Below are 26117 nucleotides of genomic sequence, written 5' to 3'. Positions count from 1 at the left end.
TTTGATTACTTTTTCTAGTTATAGCCAAAATAAATTTTGCAGTACAATAATCTGCCTTTACAATACAGCAGGCCCTGAGATGAGGAAAGGAGGCACCGAGCAAATCCCGCTATGGACCCTGTCACATCTCAGGGCTCAGGGGAGGCTTGGCTGTGTCCTGGCTGCCCCAGAGAGGTTAGATGCCATTTGTATGGAGGAGGCGGATAGTGCTATTCCTGGACTACCTAATGCAGGGTGGCAATGCCTGAATCTAATTATTTGCTCTTCAATTTAGACCCCTTGTGGGTAATCTATAGCACGATGTCTAAATACAGCATAGGGATAAAGTCATTTCCCCTGGGGCACAGTGTGGGCGAGCAGTAGCATTGCTGGGGAAGGAGACCTGCTCCCAGATATCGGAGTTCTATGGAGCAATTTTCACCTGCCTTCATGCAGTGGGACTGGGCAGGAGCCACTGACTTATTCTGGCCGGGGTGGGAATATTCTGGGCAATATTGGCTTGGGTAGCTTGGGGTCAGTAGGCTCTTTACTTGCTTGAAAGTGAGGTCCCTGTGCTTCATCCTCACAGAGTCTGTTTTAAGCAGGCCACAAAGAGCCCGATCTTCTGAGCAGAGCTCTGTCTTTGCTTTAGAATCTGATCACAGTGAGAAATTGTTTCTGTTCTGATACATTTTTAGGTGGCTGAAATTTCATATTATTTTTGGAAATTTTTTTTTTGCTGTGCTCGCTCCATCCAAAGTCATGAACTACATGGGAGAGCAGATGCCTCTCATCAGCTGCCTTTTCAGGTAAAACTTCTTCTAAAGTCATATTCTGCTCTCTCTCATTCTTTCTGTATCGGTCATACGCATTTCTGCTCCCTTGAGACCCTAGCTGATTCACTCTTGCTTCCCTCAGTAGAGCTCCTGGACCTCTGGCTGAACTAAAATGGTGAAAACCAGCATGCCCCACACGCTTCGGTGCCCCAGTCTGAGCAAACGTCATGTACAGCACTACAGGTCTCTCCTGACTCGGTGTTTTCAAGAGTCTTTTCAAACTCTTCCCTGGAGAGGAACCTGGACAATCAGCAGGTGAAGGCTTTTTCCGCAAGAGGTAGTTGGTTGCAAAAAGTGTGTGTTTGTGTGTGTGTGTGTGCACGTGGCTTATGGAACAAAGAGGGTGAGCAACCTCCTGTGTCTTTGGATGGTTTCTGCACATCACTTAATAAAGATTCCCAGTTGGCAAGGGCAATAGCCTGAATTTAATGAATTACAGAGCCGAAAGAAGGTGGCAGGCACGAGGGACAAGCTGAATTCATGGAGTTCCCATTCTGGAGTGCTGTGCCTGAGCCTCACTGGTTTTTATCCATCTTTTCACCAGTGGGGCAGTGCATGTGGACTCAATTTGCTGTAGTTTTGGATCCCAAGAGTTCCAAAGTAGACGTTTCTATTGCTTTAACTAATGAAGGATGGGGATCAATGTGTAGCATGCTGTGAGCTGTGATTCCACAAGATCAATCAAAACTCAGTTACGAGATTTGTAGCATGTGGCAGAACGTCATGCCACTAGTTCAGCTTCAGAGGTGACAGTTCTTGGTGGTCTTGCTTTTTATGGCTATAGAGACTCATGCTATTGAGTCTGATAATGATTTTGGTAAGGCAACACGTGGACCTATCGCTGAAGTTAATTCAGTATAAAATCTGCTGCGTTCTGATTCTTGAAGACCAAGGGCTGTAATAATTGGGGGAGCTGTTGGAGCCATCAATTAACTCCTTTATGTGAGCCTGAAGTCTGTGTGCACCAAGCGGAAGAGCAGAGCTTCCTCAGATGGAGTATGCTGGCCCTGCTCGGACCTCCCCTTAGACCAAATTCTGAGGTTCCCTGCAAGATGAAGAACGCATTGAGGAAACCACGTTAGAAATATGCTGAACTATGTTTCAACCTGCCAAGTTTTCCCCTAATACAAATATATGTGCTGAATTTAAATTCAGGTCCTAAATACTGTAGAAATGCTGGCTACCTATAGTCCACATGGAATGGTGACCCTATAACCCCTGAACTCAGCAACACGTATTAATGGCTTATCTGAAGTCTCTGGCAAACACGTCAGTCTCTTCAGACAGGGAGAAGTGGGTTACTTTGTGAATATCAATGCAGATCAAATAAAACTTACCTCAAGGACAAATGTATTTGTTCTGAAAATTTGGCCGTAGAAATCAGAAACGGTTCTTTGAAATGTATCAGCCTAGAGCAAGTTTTCATCTTCCTTTTTGAGCAGTGAAAGTTGGTGATCAAGCCATAATTGGAAATATGTGGTAGGATACAGCAAAACCAACGCCATCAAAAATGCCTTGCAGTTTGGACATATGGGATCAGAAGATTTGACAAAAACACTTTCTCTGTTCTGCAGACATTGGGCTGTTTTCCTTTCATTTGACTTCATATATATTAGCCACCCTGGCTTGTTTTGCACTGATCACAACAGCTCTTGTGTTCTCTTTGATGAATCCACTTGTTCGGTTTATTTCATTTGGTTGGGTTGGGGTTTTTTGTTGTTGTTGTTGTTGTTGGTTTAGTTTGGTGGGTTTTTTTTTTGGGGGAGGGGGATTATATTGGGCATGATGGCAAGTGTTTTGGAAAAGGGATATTATTTTATTTCTTGCATTTGGCATAACTGGGCCATCAATCTCAGAAGAGCAAGTACAAGGTGCCTAAGTAGAGAAGATACAAAGATGCAATCACTGTTTTCTTCCTTTACTTATGTAAAATGAAAGTAAAAGTCTTGCCGTGTTTGAAAAACTTCTTTTCTCCTCTGGGGTGAAGTGGTTTATGCCTGCAGCAGGAAAAGGTACCTTCTGGTTCCAGGCTGCATGGAACAATCCTGAGGCTATCAGCAATGTTGGAAAGGGAGAAGGAAAGGAGGGAAGATGATGAGTCACAAGAAGTTTCCTTGTCTGTTATGATTTGGCTTTGTTGCTTTGTGTTCTCTGGATGGCTTAGGGAGAGATGCTCTTCCCTCATCTATAATTTGCTGCCAGATGAATATATTGAGAAGCAGAAAATCGAGAAATCTCGGGAAACTAATGAGAAATGCCTGAATGAGCTTGGTATGTTTCTCCACTTGGCTGTTAGGTTTTCATATAGCAGTGGTGTTAGGGACAGGGGGCACACAGGGACTTTGAGATGGTTCCACAAGAGTTGTGCAGTTCCTTTTGCTTTTTGGTTTAGTACTAAAATAGGACAGGGGGTAATGGTTTTAAAATAAAAGAGGGTAGATTCAGACTAGATATACAGAAGAAATGTTTACGATGAGGGTGGTGAAACACTGGAACAGGTTGCCCAGAGAGGTGGTAGATGCCCCATCCCTGGAAACATTCAAGATCAGATTGGACGGGACTCTGAGCAACCTGATCTAGTTGAAGATGCCCCTGCTTATTGCAGGGGGGGTGGACTAGATGCCCTTTAAAGGTACCTTCAAACCCAAACTATTCTATGATTCTACCTGCTTAGACAAAGCACAAACATATCGTCTTACTCACATTTTTAATCACCTAGCATTGTACGTATTCTTTTGAGATGTGATAGTTCTAACTTACTAAATTCTTCCTACAGCTTTTTCTTCTCATGTCTTGGCTTTTTTCCCCAAGCTGTTGATCTCTGTTGGATGCTGCTGGGGTCTGGCTGAAGCTCTGTGGTAGAAGGGTTGATTGGTGAAGAACGTATCCTGGAGAAGAGCAATAAAGGATCTCCCGAATGGCAAGGACCACAGCAGGTACCTACCATTTTCAAGATGCTAACTGTAAACTCTTGGGTAGAGATTTCTATTTTTCTGGCCTGGTGAATCTTTGCTGCTACTGGGAGTTTCTGTGGCTACAATGGGAGAACAGTGTAGGTCCAGTTCTGCCTTAAAATTGATTTCAGACCTGCTTGAACACGGTCCAGCTGTCAATATGGCACAAGACTTTTGGCTTTATGATGGACACAGCTGAAAGCATGGCTGCCAGAAGCCATGAACTGTGTGATCTTGAAAAACAGATTGCAGTGTGAATGCCTGAATTGCTGCCACGGGTATTTCTTTGACCAGATCTAATGTATTTCTCCAGGAAGAGTGAGGTATGCAGGGAAGCTAGTACTCCACTCCCAGATGGGAAGTTTTGCCTTCAGCTCAGCTCTGATTCAGGTAGTGTTTTACCCTGAGGAGATGAAAACACCAAGAGAAGTAGAATAACGTGAGGGAGACATCTGTGTTCCACCTTGCATTGGAAAGGGGAGATGTCAGAAAAGATTGCCTTAGGAGGTTTGTCAGGGTCAGGAACATGTGAAAGACGCAAATCAGCCCAATTGCAGCCTGGCAATGGCTGAACCTTTCCCTACAGCCTGTTTTGCTCACGTGTGTGACAGAAGCTATCGCAAAGCTGCCTTTCTGTGTTACCACTACACAAGGGACTTATCACCTTCCTGGGGCCTTTCATGCAGGAAGAGATGCAGCAGTGTCATTCAGCAGCTAGGGTAGGAACCTTCTCTCATAGATGACCGGGTGGCTCTGACATCTGATTTCAAAGTTGTCTGCCTCGTCATGTGGTGTCCTGTGCCTTGGTTCAGAAGGCAGGGAAGAAGCCTGAGTTCTCTCAGATAAATGGCTCAGCTTGGAGCACTGTGGCTTGATGTTCCTGAAGCTGCTAATCCTAATTAACAGCTTTTCTGAGTCCATTTTATAGCACTCTAGGAGCCCAAGTGGGCTTTAAAGTGAATGGAAATGACCCCATGGAGAGCTCTCTCTGGAGATGTTGCTATGCCGACCTGCTTACAGCAACTATTAAGGCTTTGGTTGCGTTCCTTCCATCCTGTGGTGTTGTTATTGTCATATGGGCTCAGATGGTGACAGAAGTGTGTCTGGGACAGATGAGGCCTTGACTCAAGTACTTTTTTGGAAGACGTGGGGAAAAGGGGGAAAAAACAAGGAGACAGGGGTAAAATCATACCAGGCAGCAGTATAAAGAATCAGCAACAGCAACAACAACAACAAAAAAATCCAACCTGAAACACCTGAGATTCTTCTGACAGAAAACGGAGTCAATTTTCTCTTGCACAACTGTTAAAAAAAAAACAAACCCAACTTTTTTTTCCCCAACACACTTCTTTATTGAAGGCCTGCAGGCAATAGGGCATTTCCTCTGGATACTGGGGTTTCCTCACCCAGTCTGATGGGAACATGTTATTATACCCCGACACTTTCCAGCAGGTTACCTCCTGCCCCTCATGGGCTGCCAGACGTTGTGCTCTGCTGTCGGGCGATGGATGCCATTTCTCCAAGAGGAGACAAAGGTAGAAACAGCTGTGGCGTGGCCGTCACCCTGGCATGGGCCTGGGGCTGCAGCCCCCGCGCCAGCCACGCCGGGGCTGCGCTGCCACAAGGGTTTATGTCTCCCCTCTTGCCCCGCGGCGCACAGCTTGAAACATTTTTGGCCACGCTCATTCTCCTGAAATTCAATCTTCCCAAAGCCGATAAATCTGAGGCATTAAGAGGAAGACAAATTATAATGGATGTATTTTAGGAGTATAAAAAGTAACGACTTAATATAACTTTCTCTTCTCCCCTCTTCCTCCCTCCCCCCCCCCCCCCTTCACCACCTCATGTTTTTAACATTTTGGGAACTGTCAAAGCTTGAAGGGGATATAATGTGTGCTGGAGAGAGGGGGTAGGTTTTCCCTTTCGGGACTGGTGTGAACTGTGCCTGGAGTGAGCTTCTCCCCTCAGACCCGGCCTTTGGCCCCAGGGCACACGGTCACCCCGGCCTTCCTCAGAAACCACTGCCCTCCCTCGCTGTGCTTCAAATAAAAATAACGACGCATCCCGTTGGCACTCAGAAGTGGGGAAAGAAATGGGGGGAGGTGGCGGAAATCACGTTAAAATTACGATATATTTTAGGGTTCAAACACCGGCGGCAGCGCCGCGGCCTAACGGTTTCCATGGCGACGGACCCGCTCCGCGCGTGCGCGGGAGCCGCTGTCCCGGGCCGGTCGGCGACGTGGGCCCGACAGTCCTCGTCTGTCAGGAAAACCCCGGGCGGCCCTGGACAGGGTGGGGGGGCAGGAGGAAACCCACAAAACAAGCCCCCAAAGGAAGATTAAGGAGAGGAAATAGCTTAAGGGGCCGGGAGGTGGCGTGGGCTGCGGCCTCAGGGAGGTGTGGCTCAGCCCTCCTCCATGTTGTGGGTGAGGCGAGGCCATGGCGGGGCCACATCTCCCCGCAAGTTCGTGAAGCACAAACAGGTTGTAGAGGAGAGGTGGAGGAGTCTTTTAGGGTAGCAGGCCATCTTCAGGCAGGCCGTGTACGATGCTGTGTGCGTTAGGGCGATCCTGTAGTGTTTTTAATGGTCGTGAGGGGGCTTTTTCATTAGCTTTAATGCTCCCTTTCCTTCTTCCCTCAGTAAATTGGATGTTTAGGGGAGATTCTAGGGGACCTTCAAGGCCCAGGGAATGGCGGCAGCATGTCAGGGCTGCACAGGATACAGGGAGGGAGACAGCACTGAAGGAGGGAGACGGCGTTTGTGTGGGGGATAGCAAGAGGCCAATTAATTTCCTTAGCACATCAGGCATGGCTGATTAATGCTTCTCCGAAGGAGCAAAGGGTGAGGTTTCACATATGGGGCTGGATTCGGCAGCCACACAGGCACTGCTGGCCTTCGCTCCTCTGTGCGGTTTGGGGACAGGACGTTGGGTGGCTCCTGGGAAAGGCCTTCTTCAGAGCTGGGGTTGTCCTTTTGATTATGATCACCCCAAAAGTTACCAGCATTACGATGAGGAGCAGAAAGGCCAAAATAATGTTCACCAAATATTAATGCCAATCCCGCCACCCAAAAAACAGTTGGGGAAACATCAGTATTTCTTTACAATGGCAACAGACTGAGAGGACAAAGCAAGGGTTTCTCTTCTCCTAGAAACAATGATTTTAAACAGTAGAGACTGTTTCTGAGCACTGTTGATTTGAAGCAACTTCTGTTTTTCTTTAAAAAAAAAAAAAAAAAAATCAGAAAAATCACCTCCTCACCCCAAAAGTCTCACACCAACATTTTTCCTCACTTTCCAATCAGATATTTTTCCCTGGGGAAATAAAAATATTAACCAGCTCCAGTAAGCCCATCAAGAGGGGGACAGGGGACAATTTTTAGCCTTCTTACAACATGTGGATAGACAGTGGTGTTGAAGATGGGTAATCCATACTGTTGTTTATTATCTATAATAAGTAGCATCCAGAAATTGCAGTTAAGGATCAAGCCCTAGTGTGCTAGTCCTTGTACAAACACACAATAAGAGAGTCCCTGCCCTGAAGAGCGTACAGTCTAAAAATGGTCCCCTATATGGCATAATTTGGAGGGAAAGGATAGGAATTGGAGACAGAGAAATGAGAAATCAACCTTTTTCCTGACTTCGTCTTCCAAACAAAAACCATAAAACATAGATGCTGAGATCATAATTTCCAGTCCCCATCATTAGCCAGATGTTAGAATTATAGAATGATAGAATCATTTAGGTTGGAAAAGAACCTTAAGATCATTGAGTCCAACCATTAACCCAACACTGCCAAGTCCACCGCTAAACCATGTCCCTAAGCACCACATCTACATGTCTTTTAAATACCTCCAGGGATGGTGACTCAACCACTTCCTTGTTCAGCCTGTTCCAATGTTTGATAACCCTTTCTGTGAAGAAATTTTTCCTAAGATCCAATATGAACATCCCCTGGCACAAATTGAGGCCGTTTCCTCTTGTCCTATCACGTTACTTGGGGAAAAGAGCCCGACACCCACTTCACTTCAGCCTCCTTTCAGGTAGTTGTAGAGAGCGAGAAGGTCTCCCCTCAGCCTCCTTTTCTCCAGCCCAAACAACCTTAGTTCCCTCAGCCGCTCCTCATAGGACTTCTGCTCTAGGCCTTTCACCAGCTTTGTTGCTCTTTGGACACGCTGCAGCACCTCAATGTCTTTCTTGCAGTGAGGGGCCCAAAACTGGATACAGTATTCAAGGTGCGGCCTCACCAGTGCTGAGTACAAGGGGACAATCACTTCCCTAGTCCTGCTGGCCACACTATTCCTGATACAAGCCAGGATGCTGTTGGCCTTCTTGGCCACCTGGGCACACTGCTGGCTCATATTCAGCCAGCTGTCTACCAACACCCCCAGGTCCTTTTCCCCTGGGCAGCTCTCCACCCACTATTCCCTAGACCTGTAACGGTGCATAGGGTTGTTGTGACCCAAGTGCAGGACCTGGCACTTGGTCTTGTCGAGCCCCATACCATTGGCCTCGCTCAGCCCATCAAACCAGCCTGTCCGGATCCCTCTGTAGAGCCTTCCTACCTTCAGCAGACCAACACTTCTGCCCAACTTGGTGTCATCTGGAAACTGACTGAGGGTGCACTCGATCCTGTCGTCCAGATCATTGGTGAAGATATTAAGCAGAACTGAGCCCTGGGTGATGCAGGAAGGAGACAGCTTGGCAGTGACTGACACTGCTAATGTTGACACCATTCACATCAAGAATATGGTCCCCAGGAATTCTTCCGTCCACAGCAATGACAGAATCCCACAAGACTTCCTGAACAAGAATGTTCCCTAGTGGGGTGTCTTTACCCCCAGCTATCCTTATCCTTAATTCTTCCTCCAGGTCTTCTTGGGGAGTTTCAGTTGTGTTTGTTTCAGCCATAAGAACTCTCTGAAGAAGGTCGTCTTCAGTCTGCTCAAAAGCTGGATTAACCAGTCCAGACTCTGCAGTCCCTAGTGATACCACAGCAGCTGCAGAGCTTTCTGCGACAAGTGATGATCCTCCACTTGGTATCTCTGGAGTCTTGGGTATGTTTGTCTCCACCTTGGTAGAGGGATGTTCCTTCCCTTTGGAAATGGGATTCTTTTTCTGCTGTAATTCAGATTTGTTTTTCTTGAAACCAGGACACCTGTTCTGCAGATGAGCTTTTAGTTCACACTGCTGCATTCTCTGCTGATGCTCTGCCTTGAAAGGACAGATGACAAGCAACTTACTTATCCAATAGGTTTCGTACTAGAAGGCTGGACTTGTGGCACTGCTGGAAAGAGAGCTTTTTCTGATCCACAGGACAAAAGTTGTACTCCTGCATGAAGTTTTCAAGGCATTTGAAATACTACCCGTGTCCACAGGGGGTGTCCATAGGTTGGAGCAGAGCCTAAAGGCAGATATGGCAGATGAGTTCATCGTCCACTTCATCCTGGAAGTTGTAGAGATGATTGTCCAGCAAGAGGTGGAACTGACCACATTCACAGCAAAGTTCACTAACATGGCTATGTGATGTTCTGCTACGGGATCAGCCATGATAGCCAGCATCAGGCACTCTTGGGCCACCATCAAGGAAACTTGTCATGTAGTAGCTATCTGACAGAGGTCCTCCGTAGGGGCAGGAAGGTGACTCCCTGGGAAGGGGAGGGAGGAGGTGAGGGAAGCCCAGCACCAACTTTGTCTTTGTCAGCAGCAATAGGTGGCTCCTCCGCCAGGTTTCCAGGTGGGGAAGAAAGTCGAAATCATGTGAGAGGAAGGAGGCAGCACAACCTCCCAGGTGTCTCACAGCTATCCAGGTGTCTTGCAGCCACCCTGGTGTTTCCGTCCATCCTGCCTGGTGCAGCACGGCTCAGCGCCATGTTCTGGGGCTGTGTTCCCTGGAGTGAGCTAGTCAGATGCTAATGAAAAGACAACAGCTGTCCCAGACTAAAAGATGCTGTGGTACGATAACCCACTGCAGCATGATGGCAGAAACTACAGCATGCAGGGAAGGGCGGGTGGTTTACGCTGGTCTAGGAGGGGACCACTGGGGCTCGGCTCCCATTGCCTTGCTTAGTGGGGCCACACAGGGCTACTGGATGTCTCTGTGCCCTGGATTCCCTGCTGATAGCAGCGAAACCTTTTCTTCAGAAAGCTGGAGCTTTGCAAAGTAATTCCAAAAAATGGTGGATTTTTCTTTCTGTCTTTTCTTAACTTTCCTTTTTTGAGATACTGTAGAAACTTAAAAACATGATTGAATTTGTGCATGCCTTTATTTATTGAGCTATTTATGATGGGCACAGATTTCCCTAAGCCAAAAAGCCCCCTCCCTCCTCCTTCCCCAGCCTTAGTAATCAGCTTCCTTGTGTTCCAGCCCACGCTAGGCTATTTTCCACTGTCAAATCCCCCATCATTGGTTAAATTACCTAGGTGTGTGTTGGCTTTATCTTTTTTTGGTGAAATCTTATAATCTTTCAAATCTACTTTGCCCAAGTCCCTGTCACCCTCTTAGGTCTCTTGTACACCCTGCTTCTCTCCTGGCTGATTCCATAAAAGGTCTAATTTCCACGAACTGCTGCTCTCAGGCTGTACTCCGGTGCCCATGATGATCATCTGTGTCCATCAAGGCTCCCAAGTGCTTCAAACCTACAGTGAATTGCAGATGTTTGGATTCCTTTGCACATGGATGTGAAATTTTCCCTTCCACCATCCCTTTCTCACATCCACCATCCCTTTCTCAGATGCTCCCCTTCTACATTTTGCTGCCTGTGTTCACTGCAGCCTGCGTTGCCTGCACACCTTTTATGCCACCGTACTGTTAATGAGCATATTTGGCATGGGCCTTGATTTGCCACCAGGGTGCCCCCTCCCACACACACTCTAGCAGCTGCCTTCTGACATGCGAAGACATGCTTCACTCAGAGTCTCTCGCGTGAGCCAGTTTTAATCTAGGGTGCTCTTTCTTTTTGGCTCTCCACAGAGATCAGAGGACCCTGTTTAATCCAGCTCCCTGCCGGTGTAGGGTTGAGTCATAGGAGGTTTTTCTGTTGCTACATCTAATAGCACTTTGCTATCAGGAGCAGAACATCAACCTGCTTGGCTGGGAGTTGGCACTGTCACCCAGCAGCTCTCCTTGTCTGGAAGTTGTTTTGATTCTTTTCTTAGACTTCTCCCTCTCTGTGTCTTTCTCTCTAAAACATTAATTTCCTCTAATTAGAGCCTCCTTAACAATTCTTTTTTCCCCTCTCCTCAGTTAATTTTCTCTAATTAGAACCTCCTTAATAATTCTTTTGCTAAATCAATTTCCTCAGTTAGAACCACCCGCCATAATTTCTTTCCATCCTTTCAAAAGCTGTCGCAGTAGCTAAGTAAATTATGCTTCTGGGTAACCTTTATCTCTTACTTGGTATTTTAAAAGAAGAACTGTAACAGGTTAGACATGCACAATTTCCCCTTCCAGAGCTATGCTGGTCTGACCCCATTAGGTTATACTTAGCTGAGTGTTGTACTATTGTATACTTAATTAGGCGCTCTAGCTGTTCCTCTGGAGCCAAGGTAAGGCTGTATTTATGAATGAATTAAACATGACACTTCATTATTCAGATCAGATTTAACAGCGTCAAAATCCATCTTTAAACCAGATCAAATTGCTCTCTAAGAATATGTAAAACCTCCTGCCCCTCTTCGCTGTCCTGTGAGCCTGCCGTTCCTAACTTTTTCTCTGCAGCCATGCCAGCTTTCTTCTCGTGGCAAGCCTTTTAAGTACAAATTGTTTCTAAAACATGCTGGTTTTAAAAAGATTTTTTTTTTTGTGCGTTCGTAATTTACACAGTAAGTAACTATTAATGGCGCATTGCTTTTAACAAACATGCTGTGGGCCATATCAGCAGTTGGTATAAATGGGGAGGCAGCTGATTTACACATTATGAACCTTGGGCCCGAGCTTCCTCTTCTACATTATGCAGTTTGTTCCCAGTTGAGACTGTATTATGCATTTCTCTAGCCCTTTAGGATGGACCATAAGGAACCATATCACTATGTCTGACCTTCCTGAAATCTACCAAGGGCGTCTTGCTCCATTTCCTGGTTTTGGGAAGAAAAGGGCCAAGGTGGCAACTGGGAGGAGCCATAGAGCTTTAGTGAAGTGTTTTGGATTTTTTTAATGTAATTATTAAAAAAAAAAAGAAGTAAGGAAACACATTTGTGCTGCAGGAATGCTCTCTCCCTGCCACTGCTAGGTGCAGCACTGGTAGCCGATTGTGTTCCCTTTTCTACTACACCTTTCTCAGCTTAACACCTACTACCAAGCACAGATCTGAGGGTTTCAACAAGTGTCGTGAAGGAGAGCACTGCCCTGCTATGATGCATGGTACAATGGGGCCCAGCTCACATGAGAGAGGCCAAAGAAAGCTACAAGAACAGGCCCACGAGACTACCTCTGGTCTTTGTAGCATAAGGACTTTCTCCCTCTTTTGGCTATGCCCAACGTAAGCTGCATAGCCTGATTACAGTCCTGATCACAAAGCCGAATGTCACCGTGGGCCCTGAAGAGCCTGCTCCAGTAAGGCAGATGGGCCCTTCAAACTTGTGAAGTGTTTTTTACCACCATCTGATGAGAATCAGCAACGCCTCGGTGGGTGGATGCTTTGGGTGCCACTTGGTACAACAAGTGGAGTGATCCATGAAGAATGTTCCACGGGTATTCTACGGGGAGCTGGTGGAGGCTTGCAGCTACTCTATCCTTGTCAATGCCACTGTCCGATTTCTGGGCAGGTTCAAAACATTTTAGCCAAGCCCAGCTACTGTGGGAAAGCTGTACTGCTGCTCTTTCACACTTCTTTCCTTCTGACCTTTCCAAGCCTCTAGCACTCCACAAAGTCTATTCTTGGTGGAAGTGGTGCAGAAGTTGTAAGATCTACTTTATTTCCGTTGCAGTCTTAATAACTATGCAGAAAACTCCATTTGCCATCACTTCCCACGGAATTTTGGAGTAGGATTGGATGGAAAAATGAAACGCATTAAGGTTTTTGGTTTTGACAAAATCCTTAATGTCTGAGATGGAATAGGATGCTTTTGGGCAATCTTACAAGGAGTAAAATGCTGGTGGTGCTGGAAGGGAGTTGTTTGGGAAGGGTAGATTCTCTAAAAAGATATGTTAGAAGGCTAAAAAAAAAAGCTTTCTGGTTCTTCTCAGAAGAGATGAGAGAGCAGGAAGAGGGAATCACCAGGTTGGATTGTTCAGACCAACAATTGAGTACAACGGAAGAGATGCTGTTCCCTATGCTCCATGAGAAGCCCATCTTGCTGGTCTCCAGTCCATTCCAGCTGAGGACAAAGAACAGCTAGAGATAGAGATAGGCAATCCAGTAGACAATGTTGAAGAGCAGGAAGGCGGTGGGGAAGAACACACGAGAGTAGGAGTCCAGGCGGGAGATGTGAATGCGGACCCTCCCCTCCCGCCACATTCCTGTCTGACAGTCCTCAATGCAGCAGAAGAACCTCTCGCATTCCTTTCCTTCCAGACACGGGGAGCCAGGGTCTTCATCCTCATCCTCCTCTATCTCTGGGGGCCAGTGCATGATGTTGTTGATGTTGATGGTGGTAAAGGATGGCATCACCTGTGCACTGGCAGGCGGCTGTAATGAGGAGGGGTCGGTGGATTAAAGGCAAGGAAAAGGCAATAAAACCTCTTCTAGACACCAAAACTCATCCAACTGGCAATAGATCAGTTCATAGCATAGGTGCAGTTCAATGGAGAGGGATGACTGATCATCTCCCATCTCTGCACTCGGTTGTATGTCACCACCTTGGCGTACCGTGGGGACTGGCATGCAGGATTGTTTCTTCCCTGGACCCCAAAGGCAAAGCCTTAGTCAGCAAAGATCTAATTGTTCTGATTCCCCACCTCTGCCACTAATAGTCAGTGCAGAAACAGGACCTGTTTGGTTTCAGCTGTGCTAGCCTCCTCTCATTCCCCTGAGCTCAGCTATCTCTGAAGACACAGCACACAGTCCAGATGTGTCTTCTGGTTGCGTTAAGTTGCTGGAAAAAAGCTGGTGAAAGGCTACGTGTGACTCATGACTTCTTGGCCCAGGACAAGAAGTGTATCATGAGCCTCATGGAAGACCTCTCTCCACCCATGCTGGGAAATGAGGCTGGCACAGAAGAGAACTGTTTTTTCGTTTCAGTTCTGTCCAGATTCAGAGGCCTGTTTCAGCTGATGTGTCAGAAGTACCTGCCATGACCTTGGGCAGATCTCAAGGGGATGATGACCACTCTGGGTTCACTATCCCCACACTCAGAAGGTCGTCTGATGGATAGACCACAAAACAAAGTAGATTTCTGCATCTCTGTGACCTAAGATACCTCTGTAATCCACAGAGATTAAACTGGTACAGGTGGAAGAACCTGGGTATGGATCACCCTGTCTTGAAATAGACATTTACATTTGGTCATGTGAGTCATCCTAAACCGTACTGATAAGCTCTCCAGCAATTTTGAAGATAGCACAGGGTGCCTGGCTCTGACAGAGACCTCATTGTTTTAGGGGAGCCTCAGCTGCTTTTTCTGGTTGTGTCTCACCTTTCAGGTGCTCAGACTCAGCACACAGAGTGGTCTGAGGACCTTATGAACAGAGTATGGGTCAGGCACTAAACCACATCAGCAGTTTCCAATGCAGGCTCAGGAGGGATATTTCTAAATGGCTTGGGGTTCTAACAGCATCCACCTCTGCTGGCTCCTTTGACCTACCAGCCTGGCTTTCCTGTTGTGCTCAAGTGGTTTCTTGTTTCCCACAAGGTAGTTGAGTGTAGCGTACTCCATGAGAGCTGCAAAGACGAAGATGAAGCACACAGAGACAAAGAGGTCCATGGCTGTGATATAGGAAACACGGGGAAGGTGCTTACGGGAGATGGTACTCAGGGTGGTCATTGTTAGCACAGTTGTGATACCTAGGAGAGAAAAGAGCTGATTTAATTAATGAAAAGGAGCACTTCTGTCTTTTACATGCATCCAGCCCCCAAAACATCCCCATTTCCCTTCTCCTGTGGGAGACAAATTCCTCTGGTTGTCTGGTCCCGTTTTTGCTCTGCTCAGCCAGACTCTGGTTTTGAGGTGCCCTCTGACAATGCTCTAAGGAAAAAGTGCCATTCAAAAGCCAGGTGTCACACAGGCCATCAGTGTAGACTGGGAAAGGAGTGGGGAACTCGGACTTTGCTTAAGGCTGTACACAGGAACAACTGCTTGGATGGTGAGAGAAGAGTATAAAGGAAGGATATGCTAAGAGGCAATTATACTGGATGGATGGCTTTGGGCAGGCAATGGGCAAGTTGGGATTCAGTCAGTGATGTCTGTCTGAGTCACCAATAAGTATGGCAGTGTCTCAGGTGGGGGACTGTGTCAAAGGCTTTACAGAAGTCCACCTAGATGACATCCGTAGCTCTTACGTTCTCCACTGATGTAGTCACTCTATCATAGAAGGCCACTAGGTTGGTCAGGCAGGACTTGCCCTTGGTAAAGCCATTCTGGCTGTACCAAATCATCTCCCTGTCCTCCATGTGCCTTGGCGTAGCTTCAAGGAGGATCTTCCCAGGCACAGAAGTGAGGCCGACAGGTCAGTAGTTCCCAGGGTCCTACTTTCTATCTTTTTTTAAAAATGGATGCAATTTTTCCCTTTTTCCAATCACCAGGGACTTCACCTGACCTCCATGACTTTTCAAACATCACGGCTTGGCACCTACATCAGCCAGTTCCATCAGGATTCTAGGATGCATCTCATCGGGTCCCAGAGACTTCTGTATGTTCGGGTTCCTCAGGTGGTCACAAACCTGATCTTCTCTTACAGTGGGAGGGACTTCGCTCCTCCAGTCCCTGCCTTGTGGTCCATCCACTCAAGAGGTGTCGGGAGAGAGGTTGCCAGTGAAGACTGAGGCAAAAAGCTGTTAAGTACCTCAACCTTCTTCTCGTCTGTTGTTACCAGTTTGTCAGTTGTGTTCATCAGGTGAGGTATGTCTTCTTTGACCTTCCTTTTCTGGCTGACGTACCTGCAGAAGCCCTTCTTATCCAATTCAGCTCCAGCTGTGCCTTGGCATTCCTGTCCCCATCCCTACACAACCAGGAAGCATCCCTATACTCTTCCCAGGATACCTGTCCCTGCTTCCACTGCCTGTGCATTTCCTTCTTGCCCTTTAGTTTGAACAGCAGGTCTCAACTCAGCCATGCTGGTCTCTTGCCTTCCTTTCATGATTTCTTAGTGCTGGGGATCAAGAGCTCTTGCGTGCTATGGAAAGCATTCTTAAAGATCTGACAGCTCTGTTCCGCTCCCTTGTCCCTGAGGGCAGTTTCCCAGGGGTCCTATTGACTAACTCCTTGAAGAGCTGGAAGTTTGCTTTCCTAAAATTCAGCGTCCTGACTTTACTTTTCTCCTGACCTGTATCCCTCAGGACTGCAAACTCCACCAGTGTGTGATCACTGCATCCCAGGCTGCCTCCAGTCTTGATGTCATTGATGAGCTCACCTGTGTTGGTGACCATCAGGTCCAGTATCACACACCCTCTGGTAGGACTGTCTATTACCACACTTAAGAAGTTATCCTCAATATGCCCTCCAGGAGTCTCCTTGATTGCCTACAGCTTGTCATGCTACTTTTCCAGCAGATACTGTGGTTGAAGTCCCCCAGCAGCGTGAAAGCTAGCGTAAGAAGGCTTCGTCAATAAGCTCCCCTTGGTTGGGGACTCTGTAGTAGACATCAGCCACAAGGTTCCCTTTGTTGTCCCAGTCTCTAATTCTTACCATTAGGCTTTCAACCTGCTTGTGGCTATTCTTCAGAGACAGCTCTTCACAATCTATCCATTTCGTGATGTAGAGGGCACGTGGGCAGGAGATGATAAAGGAATCTCTTTTGACTTGAATGGGGCTTGGAATTATTTTTGCAGCAGCAGTAATGCTCACAGACCTGTTTCCAGTGATAAAGAAGTGTGAACCAACAAAGGATGAGCTTCAAGAATTGGTATCGTGATCTCATCCACTGATTTTTAGGATGTGGAGAAGAAGGAGGATGTTTCTCCTTTTCTAGCATTCATCTAAATCCACCTGCCACCCTTTCCTGGGGTCACCCCAATGGCTCTGGATGGGAGCATGGCAAGAGATTTTCGTATTTTCCTGCTGTATTTGCATTAGCAGATGCAATGTGACTTCCCATATATTTGAAATGCCAATGGAAGTGCTCTGGTTTACATCTCCCTAATGTAGGCTGATGGACTTGAAATGTACAGGGGATCATTTGTATTAAGTACAACAGGGGCTGTGGAGGGAATACATTACTCTTGATGTGCTGAGGTCCCTTCCCACAGAGAGGGGCCCCCCTCCTTTGTTTTTTGAGACAGCCACCATAGTGGTGTCAGCTGCGGAGAACATTTTGCCTCTTGCTGTTCATTCCTTTCCCAGCCACGGACTATGGCGTACCCTCACCTCCATTGGAAATGACACCCCACTCCTCCTCCTGCTCTCTCCATGGACACCAAAGAAATTGATTTTGATAGGGAGGTGGGGAGAGATGGTCAGAATGGATGGGCACTGAATAGCCCCTGCCTGATGCTGATGGTCTCTCTCCTTTCCCCCTCCCAGCAAAGGCCTGCAGGAAAGGCTGGGAATGCTACCTCCAATTAAAGGGAAAGTCAGCGGGGCTGATGGGAAGGACAGCGCTGGGAACCAGAGCTTGCTGCAAAATGCAGATACAGACAAAGTGCATTAAAGATTTGTAAAGACCTCTCTAGCGCCTATCAGAGCAGGATTCAATTAACATACATTTTTTCGTGCCTCAAAGAGCCACTGCAGGTTGCTGAGAAAATCTAAACAATAGACAGAGCTGTTGCCATGTCCTGGACTCCCACTGTGGTGTGACAGAGAAAGGCTGTACCTACAGGGCTTCCACATCCTGCCAGAGCTTGGGACTCTCCGGATAGAGTCAAGCAAATTTGCTCATTACCCTACAATCTTCATGTCACTAGTCCTGCACTGAGACCTTGAAAAGTCCTGAGGAAATGCAGGACACATGCATGTGACAGGAGCCCTTTAGCCAGCATTGCAATGCCACAGCTCACCCCTTCCCTCTCCCTTTGGGCACATGAGAACACCACATGGTCAACTTGGAAAAGCCTGGTCAGATCTCAGATCAAGATACGAGAGTGTGATGCTATCCTGAAATAATCCAGTAGTCCGAGCCAACACAGCTAGAGATTTGGTTGAGCTTGAGGATAACGTTACAAATAGAAACATGGAGGAGTGGACTGTCTTCCAGGAAGCTGAATAATGCCAGAAAATGGCAAAGTGCTTTAGGAGATTTTGTACCCCCAACGCTGGCAGTTTGCTAGCCTTGCAGAGTCTGACAAGCAGCAGCCATGCAGCAATCTGTGTCTTACCCAGAGATGTCCTGGCTGGTGTAGAGTCTCTCTTGATCCAGAAGGAAACCCAGGAAAGAACAACAGTCAGGATGCAGGGAATGTAGGTCTGAATGGCAAAATAACCCATACGCCTACTTAGGTCAAAAGACACTGTCATCACCATGTACTCCCCTAGGAAAAAGCAACAGAGACATTGGAATCAATTGGCAAAGTTTCAGAATTTGGAGTGTTTCTGATTAGATTTTCCTGTTGTTTTAAGTGCCTGGCTGGCTGGTTTTCTTGTGGACTTTGTGGCTACCTGCATGGCTCTGCATCTGTCTGACTTAGTGTCTTTTTGATTAATTTAAGAGCTGACTTTCTGGTTGCCCAGCTGGCTATCTGGCTGGCTGGCTATGTGGCCACCAGGCTGCATTTGTATTGGCCTGGCTATGTGTCCGAGCACACTGAAAAGCACACTGCCTGGAAAAGTTTCAAAGGAGAAACTATAGAGAGTATTCATCTTCAGCTGATTGCTGCAAGGGTTTCTTTTCTATAGAAGCTATTTAGCTGTGACAGGCTACATGGCCTGGCTTGCCAACTAACTACCTGAGCTGTGACAAAGGAGGTGTCCTTCAATCACTTTCATCGAGACTCCGGTTCTGCCCCTGGAAAAGGCATGCGGTGCTGTACATCCTAATTGCTCATTTGGCAACTTACAGCTGAGGTTCTTCCTCTTTTTCAGAGGCTCCTAGTGAGTACTGCAAGAAAGCCACTCGACAGCTCTAGGGTTAAGATGGAGCTTGCAAGCAATTACCAAAAAAGAGAATTACAATCAGACAGCCACCGGTGCATTCAAGACACATTCACTGCACCACTTCTTGTCCCGGTTTGTGCTGCCTTTCTACCCTGGTTAGAGGCTGGCTGCTGACATTGGCAACAGCAGCTTTCTGCAGAGTGGGAGAAACACTACCCTGAACTTGCTGCTTCAGAAGGCTTAAAAATATGAGCTCACAAATTTGCCCCTACCTTCAGGAACCCAAAGAGACTTTCCTCGGTTGTGTGTGGGAAGGAAAGGGGATGTGAGCTATTAGGAGGAGGAGCTGAAGGGCTTCCATTCCCTGGTTTCTTTGCATATGCAGCCTTGTTGCTGTCTCTTAAAGCGTAATTCAGGTGTTCATCAGCTCCACACAACTTTACAGAAGTAAAGATTGGGACCTGCAAGTTCTGATTTCCCCACCCCTGTTCCAATTATGAGCGTCACCCAAGGATCACATAGTATGCACGTACTGCAGCAAGAGGGTTATCTGAGCTCCCACCTCCTCTCCCTCCTGACCCTTCAGTTAGGGATAGCTTCATTCACATCAGCATTGCTCCGCACAGTTCACAGATGTCAATTGTTCTGGCCTACCCCTGCTTCATCTTCCCCTCACCCTTCATCCCCATCACTTCTGCTCCCTCTAGCAAAGGTCCATCCTTTCATTCTTATGTTTCTCTAACTGTGCTGTTGTGACCTTCCCTCCCCACCACTGTGGAGCTGTCTGCTGACTCCTTTGCCTCCCACGAGGTCTCCAACACACTGGCGTTTCTGTGGGCTGTCTCCCTTTGCCTCACCTGCTCCAGTCCTGAGAACTTCCGAGGTGTTCCTCAGCCCTGTGAAGTCAAACTGGTAGAGTCTCCAGGTGCGCTGGTCAGAGACCTCAATGGAGTAGCGCCTCCAGCGATAGACAATCTCCTCACGTGGGTAGCCATCTGGGAAAAGAGGCAAGGACATCAACGAAAGAGTTATGTTGTGTGCCTCCACCTCATTCACTACCCTGACTGCAAAAGCACTGGCATCTCACTCTATCTGTTTTGTAGATATGAAGCTTTCAGGCAGGTATTTCTGATGCCTTGTGTTTAGATTTCCTTAGGCATCCCCACATGCAACGGGAGTAGGGACAGCATCTCCCCTCGTGGGCCACCTCAAATCCTAGAAACGGAGGCTTTCTAAGGACTGCATTGGTGGGAGTGAGACTTGGGTTGGTGTAAGAGGACTCCCTCACGTGGGGCAGCATGGGAACCTTCTCCACTCCTCCTGACTACCTTCCCGGGCATGAATACACCAGGAATACAAAGCTGCCAAAGTGGGAGGTAGCATGGCTGTGTCTGTTCTGACTGTCTCTGTCCCTCTCACCCTGGGAGCTGATCTATGTATGGAAAAGAAGGGGTGCATTCTCCATGGAGAAGGAGAACTGGCTCCTGCAGGCTGGAGCATGGCTTCTCCTGGCTCTGGCTTTCTTGACAAAGAAACAAGCCTGCTGTGAAGCAGGGACCTTGACACCTACGAGACAGCTCCTCAGAGGAGGGAAGGAGCAAGAGCTTGGCAGCTAACTGAAAGTGTGTTTCTAATTATCAAGCATGTATGGCATGTACCGCTAATTAGCAAAGAATGAGGGATGGTGGGAAATGAGGGGATGGTATCTCCTCAGCATGTTGCTTCCCTCTGAAGCACCTCAGAACCACGTGAGCTGTATCCCTTCAGTGGCAGGGTGGAGGCGGGAGAGGCGAACCCGAGCTAAGATGACTAAATCAGATAACCAACCAATGCATACGGACAGGAATCTCTTGGTGAAGAAAGGCTCCCTGCAAAATCACCCGTAGAGATGTGCCAACATCAGCAGCCCATTCTGTTGACGAGAATGGACACGTGGGGACTGAGAGGGGAGGTCTGAGTATCCCTCCTTTGCGACCGCCTTGGGTGCAGAAAGGGGGCCTGTCTCTGGGCTGAGGTCTGGAAAGCCAGGCTGCCACCTCAGAATGACGGATGCCATTTGTCTGCCAGCTGAAGGGATATATTTTGTCTAGTAGGTCAGAGTGACCAGAAGGTCAGTGAAATAGTCGTCTCCAACTGTCCCCCCAAATTAAGGAGAAATTCAGAGGTGCTGTGAATCTGTCCCTGAACACCTCTGCTAGCCCAGGAGTGGGAGGATGCTTCAGGGCATGACGGACAATGGCCCAGGAAGACAGTTGTAGAGATTAGGTGAAAAATGTAGCTAAAAGGGAGGATGGTCTCCCCAGAAGAGTTTTACTCTCCTGGGGTTTCTCTATTTGCCATCTAAAACTATTTCTAAAAGATGTATACTCACAACTGGAAAAAACCAAAGGGCAGGAGTGAGTGTCCATTGGGAAATTCTGCAGCTGCAGCAGACATTCAGCCTCGATTGTCAGCCTGAGAGGGGAAAAGAGAGAGAGGGAGACTGAGATATTGTGTTGGTGAAGGTGGTTTGATTCCAACACCAGAATGTGACAGAGGGATTCTCGCTTCCTTGAGAGAGAAACACTAATTTGTTGAAGATCAGTCTGTTTGCAGAAACATTTCAAAACAGCAGCAAAACAAAACATATGTTTGAATATTTTCAAAGGGAGAAAAACCATCTAATTTTCACATTCAAAAAGCCTTTTTGTTTAGGGAGCTTTTCAGATTCATTTATCAGAGTGAGAATTTATGGGAACAAAAGCCACATCTTTACTATCAGAATTAAATAGCCGACCAATACAAACATTTAAAGGATTTTGGTTTAGGAAACCATTTGTAGTTTTGACTTTTTTCTAGGTACGATATGGAAAAACAGTTTGTTTTTTTGTAAGCCTTCGTCCTAGGCAGAGGAAGACCATTCTGCAACCTGTACTGCATGTGTACTCCCATCTGCACTGGGAGACTTCTCCACTACTCTGTCCCAGAGCATCTGGAAACCTCCTCTACTTTGACCAGCTCCTTGTTCCCTCACCTCAGCAGCCAGCTGTGGTGCCTGCTGGATGTACCTGAGCGTGTAGAGTACTTTTCCGTCATTCCAGATACGGAGGAGCTGATTAGGAGTGGTTATCCAGTGGGAGTCGGCCCGCTTGGAGTTCCTAAAAAAGGTATCTGGGATCCAGATGCGGCTCACCATGTTGGTGTTCAGTGTGAGGGCCTTCAAGGTGCTGTTGAAACGAAGACGCCGGTCATACCATGTCTGAGCAAAGAAGATATCAATGGTGTATTCCTGTGAAAGAGAAGGAAGAACATGTCTTTCTGAGAGGGATTCGGGCAAAGCAGAACCCTGTCCTCGGATCTGCAGGCCACCATTTTGGAGTCACAGCCAGAATATTTTCTTTTTAAGTTTGGGAGCAGGTGTTGGTGACCACTGACACCTTTCTAGGCTCATCTTTAGCTCAGTGTCAGGACATCCGTGGCACACTTAGCAAGAGACAAAGACTGTGCTGACTGGTGGGCTGAGCCGTAGCATGTTTGGCCTGACCTATGCCTGGAATTCAAGACCGTATGAATGAAGTCTTGAACTTCCTCTTGATGGACAACTCAACCCAGACAGTCCTTTTAAGCGCAGGCATGAAGGGGCAGCGTGGACGTTGGCTGAATCCAGTTCTAAGTTCAGCTGCACTTTTCAAGCGCAGGCAAGGAAAGCTACTCACCACCTCACTAGAGAAGGCAAGCAGACAGCTCTTTCTGTTATTTATTAGGGTACAGCCCAGCAATGCTCCATAAAACTAATTAGTACATATAGTAATAGTAGTGTTGTGCATAAACCTAGTGAGAATCCATCCCTTGCTGCAGGACTTATACTGTAAATGGTTTATATGAAAAACCAGGACACTACAGGTTCCGGGGCAGATACCCCTTGCTGAAGATTAGAAAAGAAAGCTGGGGCTGGGGCAGGGGCTGCTATGGACTCAGCTCTTGGTGCAACCAGTTAAAAATCTTGAGTCTTTTGCAGACAGAAAACAGAGTTTCCACCTTAATGAGGACCTTTGTTTTTGGTGAGAGACAGGTTGTCCTAGTTCACCCATAACTAGCATTTCTAGGAGGCAGCTCTTGTCTGGATTGGACTTTCAGTAGTCCACACCATTAGCCCACTGTTCTGCTGCTTCCTGCTGCAAGCCAATTTGCTCCTTACCCTCTTTTCCAGCATGCCTGAGAAGGTGCTAATTAGTGCCATGCAGGAGCATGTCTGGCACTCAGTGGCTGTCTGAACCAGACCCCCAGATCCAGTTCCACCAGCCCCTACTAGAGACTGTCACCTGCTCCTGACAGCTCCTCTCTGACTTGGACTTTGCTCCCTTTCACTCCTGTTAAATCCCCACGTCCACAGAGGCATTGTCTCCCTCTCTCCTCTGGGCAGAGACGAACAATGTCTGACTTTGCCATCTCTCCCTCCCATTCTCCTCCTCCCTCTATTGATTTATTTCGGTGGAATTTTTATGACTGCAGCACATCCTCCCTCTGCTGCCCTCGCTGCTGGTTCAGAGCTGACTTCCCCAGACCATGCCATTAAAATAGACACGGTGCTCTTAGCGCGCTCCCTTGGACAGCGTGTCCTGCCTGGGGGAGGCAGAGCAGGGCAGCGCACGACTCCCCGCTTCATTTTCCTCACCTTCACTCCACTGTCAGCCAACTGGTGATGAGTGAGTGGTACCGAAAACATCCCTTGCATGGAAATGAGATCATGAGAAAAGAGCATTTGCCATCAGACAGTCGAGTCACTCTCTGGGCTGATCCTTCACCCTTGTTAGACACAGGGATGAGTGAAGGTGATGGGGATGAGGTCCTAACATAGCTCTAAATGGGGACAGGCGCAGCATGTTCAAAGTGATGGTGTTGCCTCCACAGTTCATTCAAAACAGACATGAGGAGACAAAGAGCTAGGATAGCAGCAGCCCACAAAACCAAGCGTACAAGCATGTCCGCTGCCTGAAAACAGGAGGCGGGGAGAGCCCATTCCAGGATCTGAATGCTCTGGATCACACTGGGTACTGCTTGGAGATAGGGTATGTGGTGATGAAGGCACGGATCGGGTTGTGAAACAGTGAAACAGAGCCCACAGGTGGGCAAAGAAACATAATGGCAGCCCAAGAAAAGGACATTGATGGGAAGGGCTGACTTTATTCTGCTTGGGACTGTTTTCTTTTCCTTCCTGCTCTTGGGGACAAAATAACACAACATTTGACATATTCTCCCCCACCCCTGCAAACCCTGTTTGAGCCAGTATGAGCTTACGTCGCTCCTCCTCAGCAATATCTCTGGTGTAGGAGAAAGCAACTAAAAATGTAATGGTAAGTCCATGTTAGATGCCACTGTTAGTTTCATCTCCTAACTGGAGTCACTTGTGGGATCTCGCTTCTGGGCTGGCTGCTCAGGTCAGATGTCCTGCTGTGAAGTTCAGCATTCGGGTCTGGGATAACCAATGCTAACGTTTTCGGGAGAGTTGGAGGGTCAGCTATCCCAGGGGTTTAGTATTTGTTGTCAAGCCCAGATTTTCAGAAGGGATCAGCATTAAAGAGCTCCTCTTGCGCCATTCATAGCCAGCCTTTGCAAAAGGTGTAGTGCACAAGTCATTCGGCTCTTCTGAAAAATCTGAGCTGTTATTGTCACTGTCCTGTGGTTTGATCTAATTTCAGTGGCTATTATAAGCACAGCTATTCACGAGGAAGAACTTATTAGCTGAGCTGGCTCCCTTGCCTCTAGGTGGGAAATGTTGGCATTTACAAATGTATTTTCATTCAGAATTATCCAAGGCAAGATTTATACAAAAATGCTCTGGCCTTTGGGAGCGCTTCTACCCTCCCAATTCTCTCCCCCTTCCCACTGCGGGGGGGAGTGAGCGAGCGGCTGTGTGGGGCTTATTTGCTGGCTGGGGTTAAACCAGGAAAATTCCTGAAGACTTTAGCACCGGTTCCTATCAGGTGCTGTTTGCACTGATGCTGAGGAACCTTGCACAGGTGCGGCTCTGCGTTGAGCAGCCTCAGCACAGTGCTCATACCCTTCTCCAAGCATTAATCAGATCCCCGTTAGCTGTAGGCATCTGACCAAGGTGATTAAATAGGTGTCTGACCATGGGCTCCCTATAGTCACTGCGGTAGGCGCTTCTGGGGGGAGATCCCCATATGAAGCAGTCCAGGTTGTCTTCTGGAAATGCCTCACGCTCTTACTGACCTTAGAAGAGTCCAGGCTGATCAAGGCTTAATAGCTGAAGTTTGGCAGGATGAGTTCAGCCCCTAAAACTTATGGCAGAGCTGTTTCTTGAACTCCTGCGTCCCTGTAGTTTCTCTCTGCCACTGATTCATTCTCAAGTATCGGAAAGAGACTTCTCTATACCTCAATTTCCCCATGTGGAAAAAGGTTATTGTAAAATACGCCTCCAACATTACTGTACCATCTGCTATGCAGCACATGGAGGTTGTTAACTTCTCTGTAAAAGCACGGGCTTTTTTAGCGTTTTCACCAGAAGGAGCTAGCGAAATAAGAGGAATCGCTTTAAGAGTTAGGTCGCGCCATTTGGATCACGCATGGGGTAGCACACACATGTTGGCATGCATGCAACGTTACATCAAACTTCAGTCATAAAATAATAAATCAAACTACGCCTAAGGCAAACACTGAAGACTGCCTACCCTAAATACCATCATGTGAGTTTATCCCATGCTGAGGAGCGCCCTGCAGCGTCGCCGCTGCTAGCCGTGCGGGCTCGTGGCCAACTCAGCCTTTCAGCATGTCCCTGCTGGCCCTTGGTCACTGTCATCACCTGGCACTGCCGCACATCACTGATCAGTCCTCGTTTTCCTCATGTGGGCAGACAGATGCCGGTGGAAACGCAATTCCAGAAAAAGGTAAAATCTGAAAACATTTAGTGGAAAAAAACCTGTCCTGTAAAAAGAGCATTTGTGGGAAATAAGGGGATGTGAAGTTGACAGGAACATTTCATCTTGGAAGAAAAAAAAAAACAAACAGCAGCAAAAAGATTTCACTGCATTCTCAAACCCTTTCATTTTTAAAACGTAGTTTAAATTAAAAGCTATGGAATTTTCACGTGAAAAGTCATTTCAAAGAAAATCCCCAAATTGTCAACACAAAAGAAAATAAACAGGTTCAGAAATCAGCCTGTCCCCAGCACAAGAGAGCTGGACGCTGTTGTCACTGTGCGCTGCCCTAAGCCCGGCTCCTTG

The 26117-nt window shown here is 47.4% G+C and overlaps 1 protein-coding gene across 1 annotated transcript in view; it reads right to left on the bottom strand.

Annotated features, from left to right (window-relative positions):
* Window positions 1-7233: 7233 nt before the first annotated feature.
* Window positions 7234-26117, bottom strand: part of GABRE (gamma-aminobutyric acid type A receptor subunit epsilon) — a 41250-nt gene continuing 22366 nt past the window's right edge. The window contains exons 4-9 of the mRNA XM_054214474.1: window positions 21942-22162; window positions 21266-21348; window positions 19752-19889; window positions 18180-18332; window positions 14512-14711; window positions 7234-13397 (exon numbers count right to left, since the gene is read on the bottom strand). Coding sequence (XP_054070449.1) covers window positions 13104-13397; window positions 14512-14711; window positions 18180-18332; window positions 19752-19889; window positions 21266-21348; window positions 21942-22162 — 1089 coding nt within the window. The 3' untranslated portion in view covers window positions 7234-13103. The remainder of the gene's footprint in view (window positions 13398-14511; window positions 14712-18179; window positions 18333-19751; window positions 19890-21265; window positions 21349-21941; window positions 22163-26117) is intronic.

Source organism: Rissa tridactyla, chromosome 9, assembly GCF_028500815.1.
Source record: "Rissa tridactyla isolate bRisTri1 chromosome 9, bRisTri1.patW.cur.20221130, whole genome shotgun sequence".
In the NCBI taxonomy this organism is placed as follows: domain Eukaryota; kingdom Metazoa; phylum Chordata; class Aves; order Charadriiformes; family Laridae; genus Rissa; species Rissa tridactyla.
This window is presented reverse-complemented; position numbering and strand designations above follow the sequence as displayed.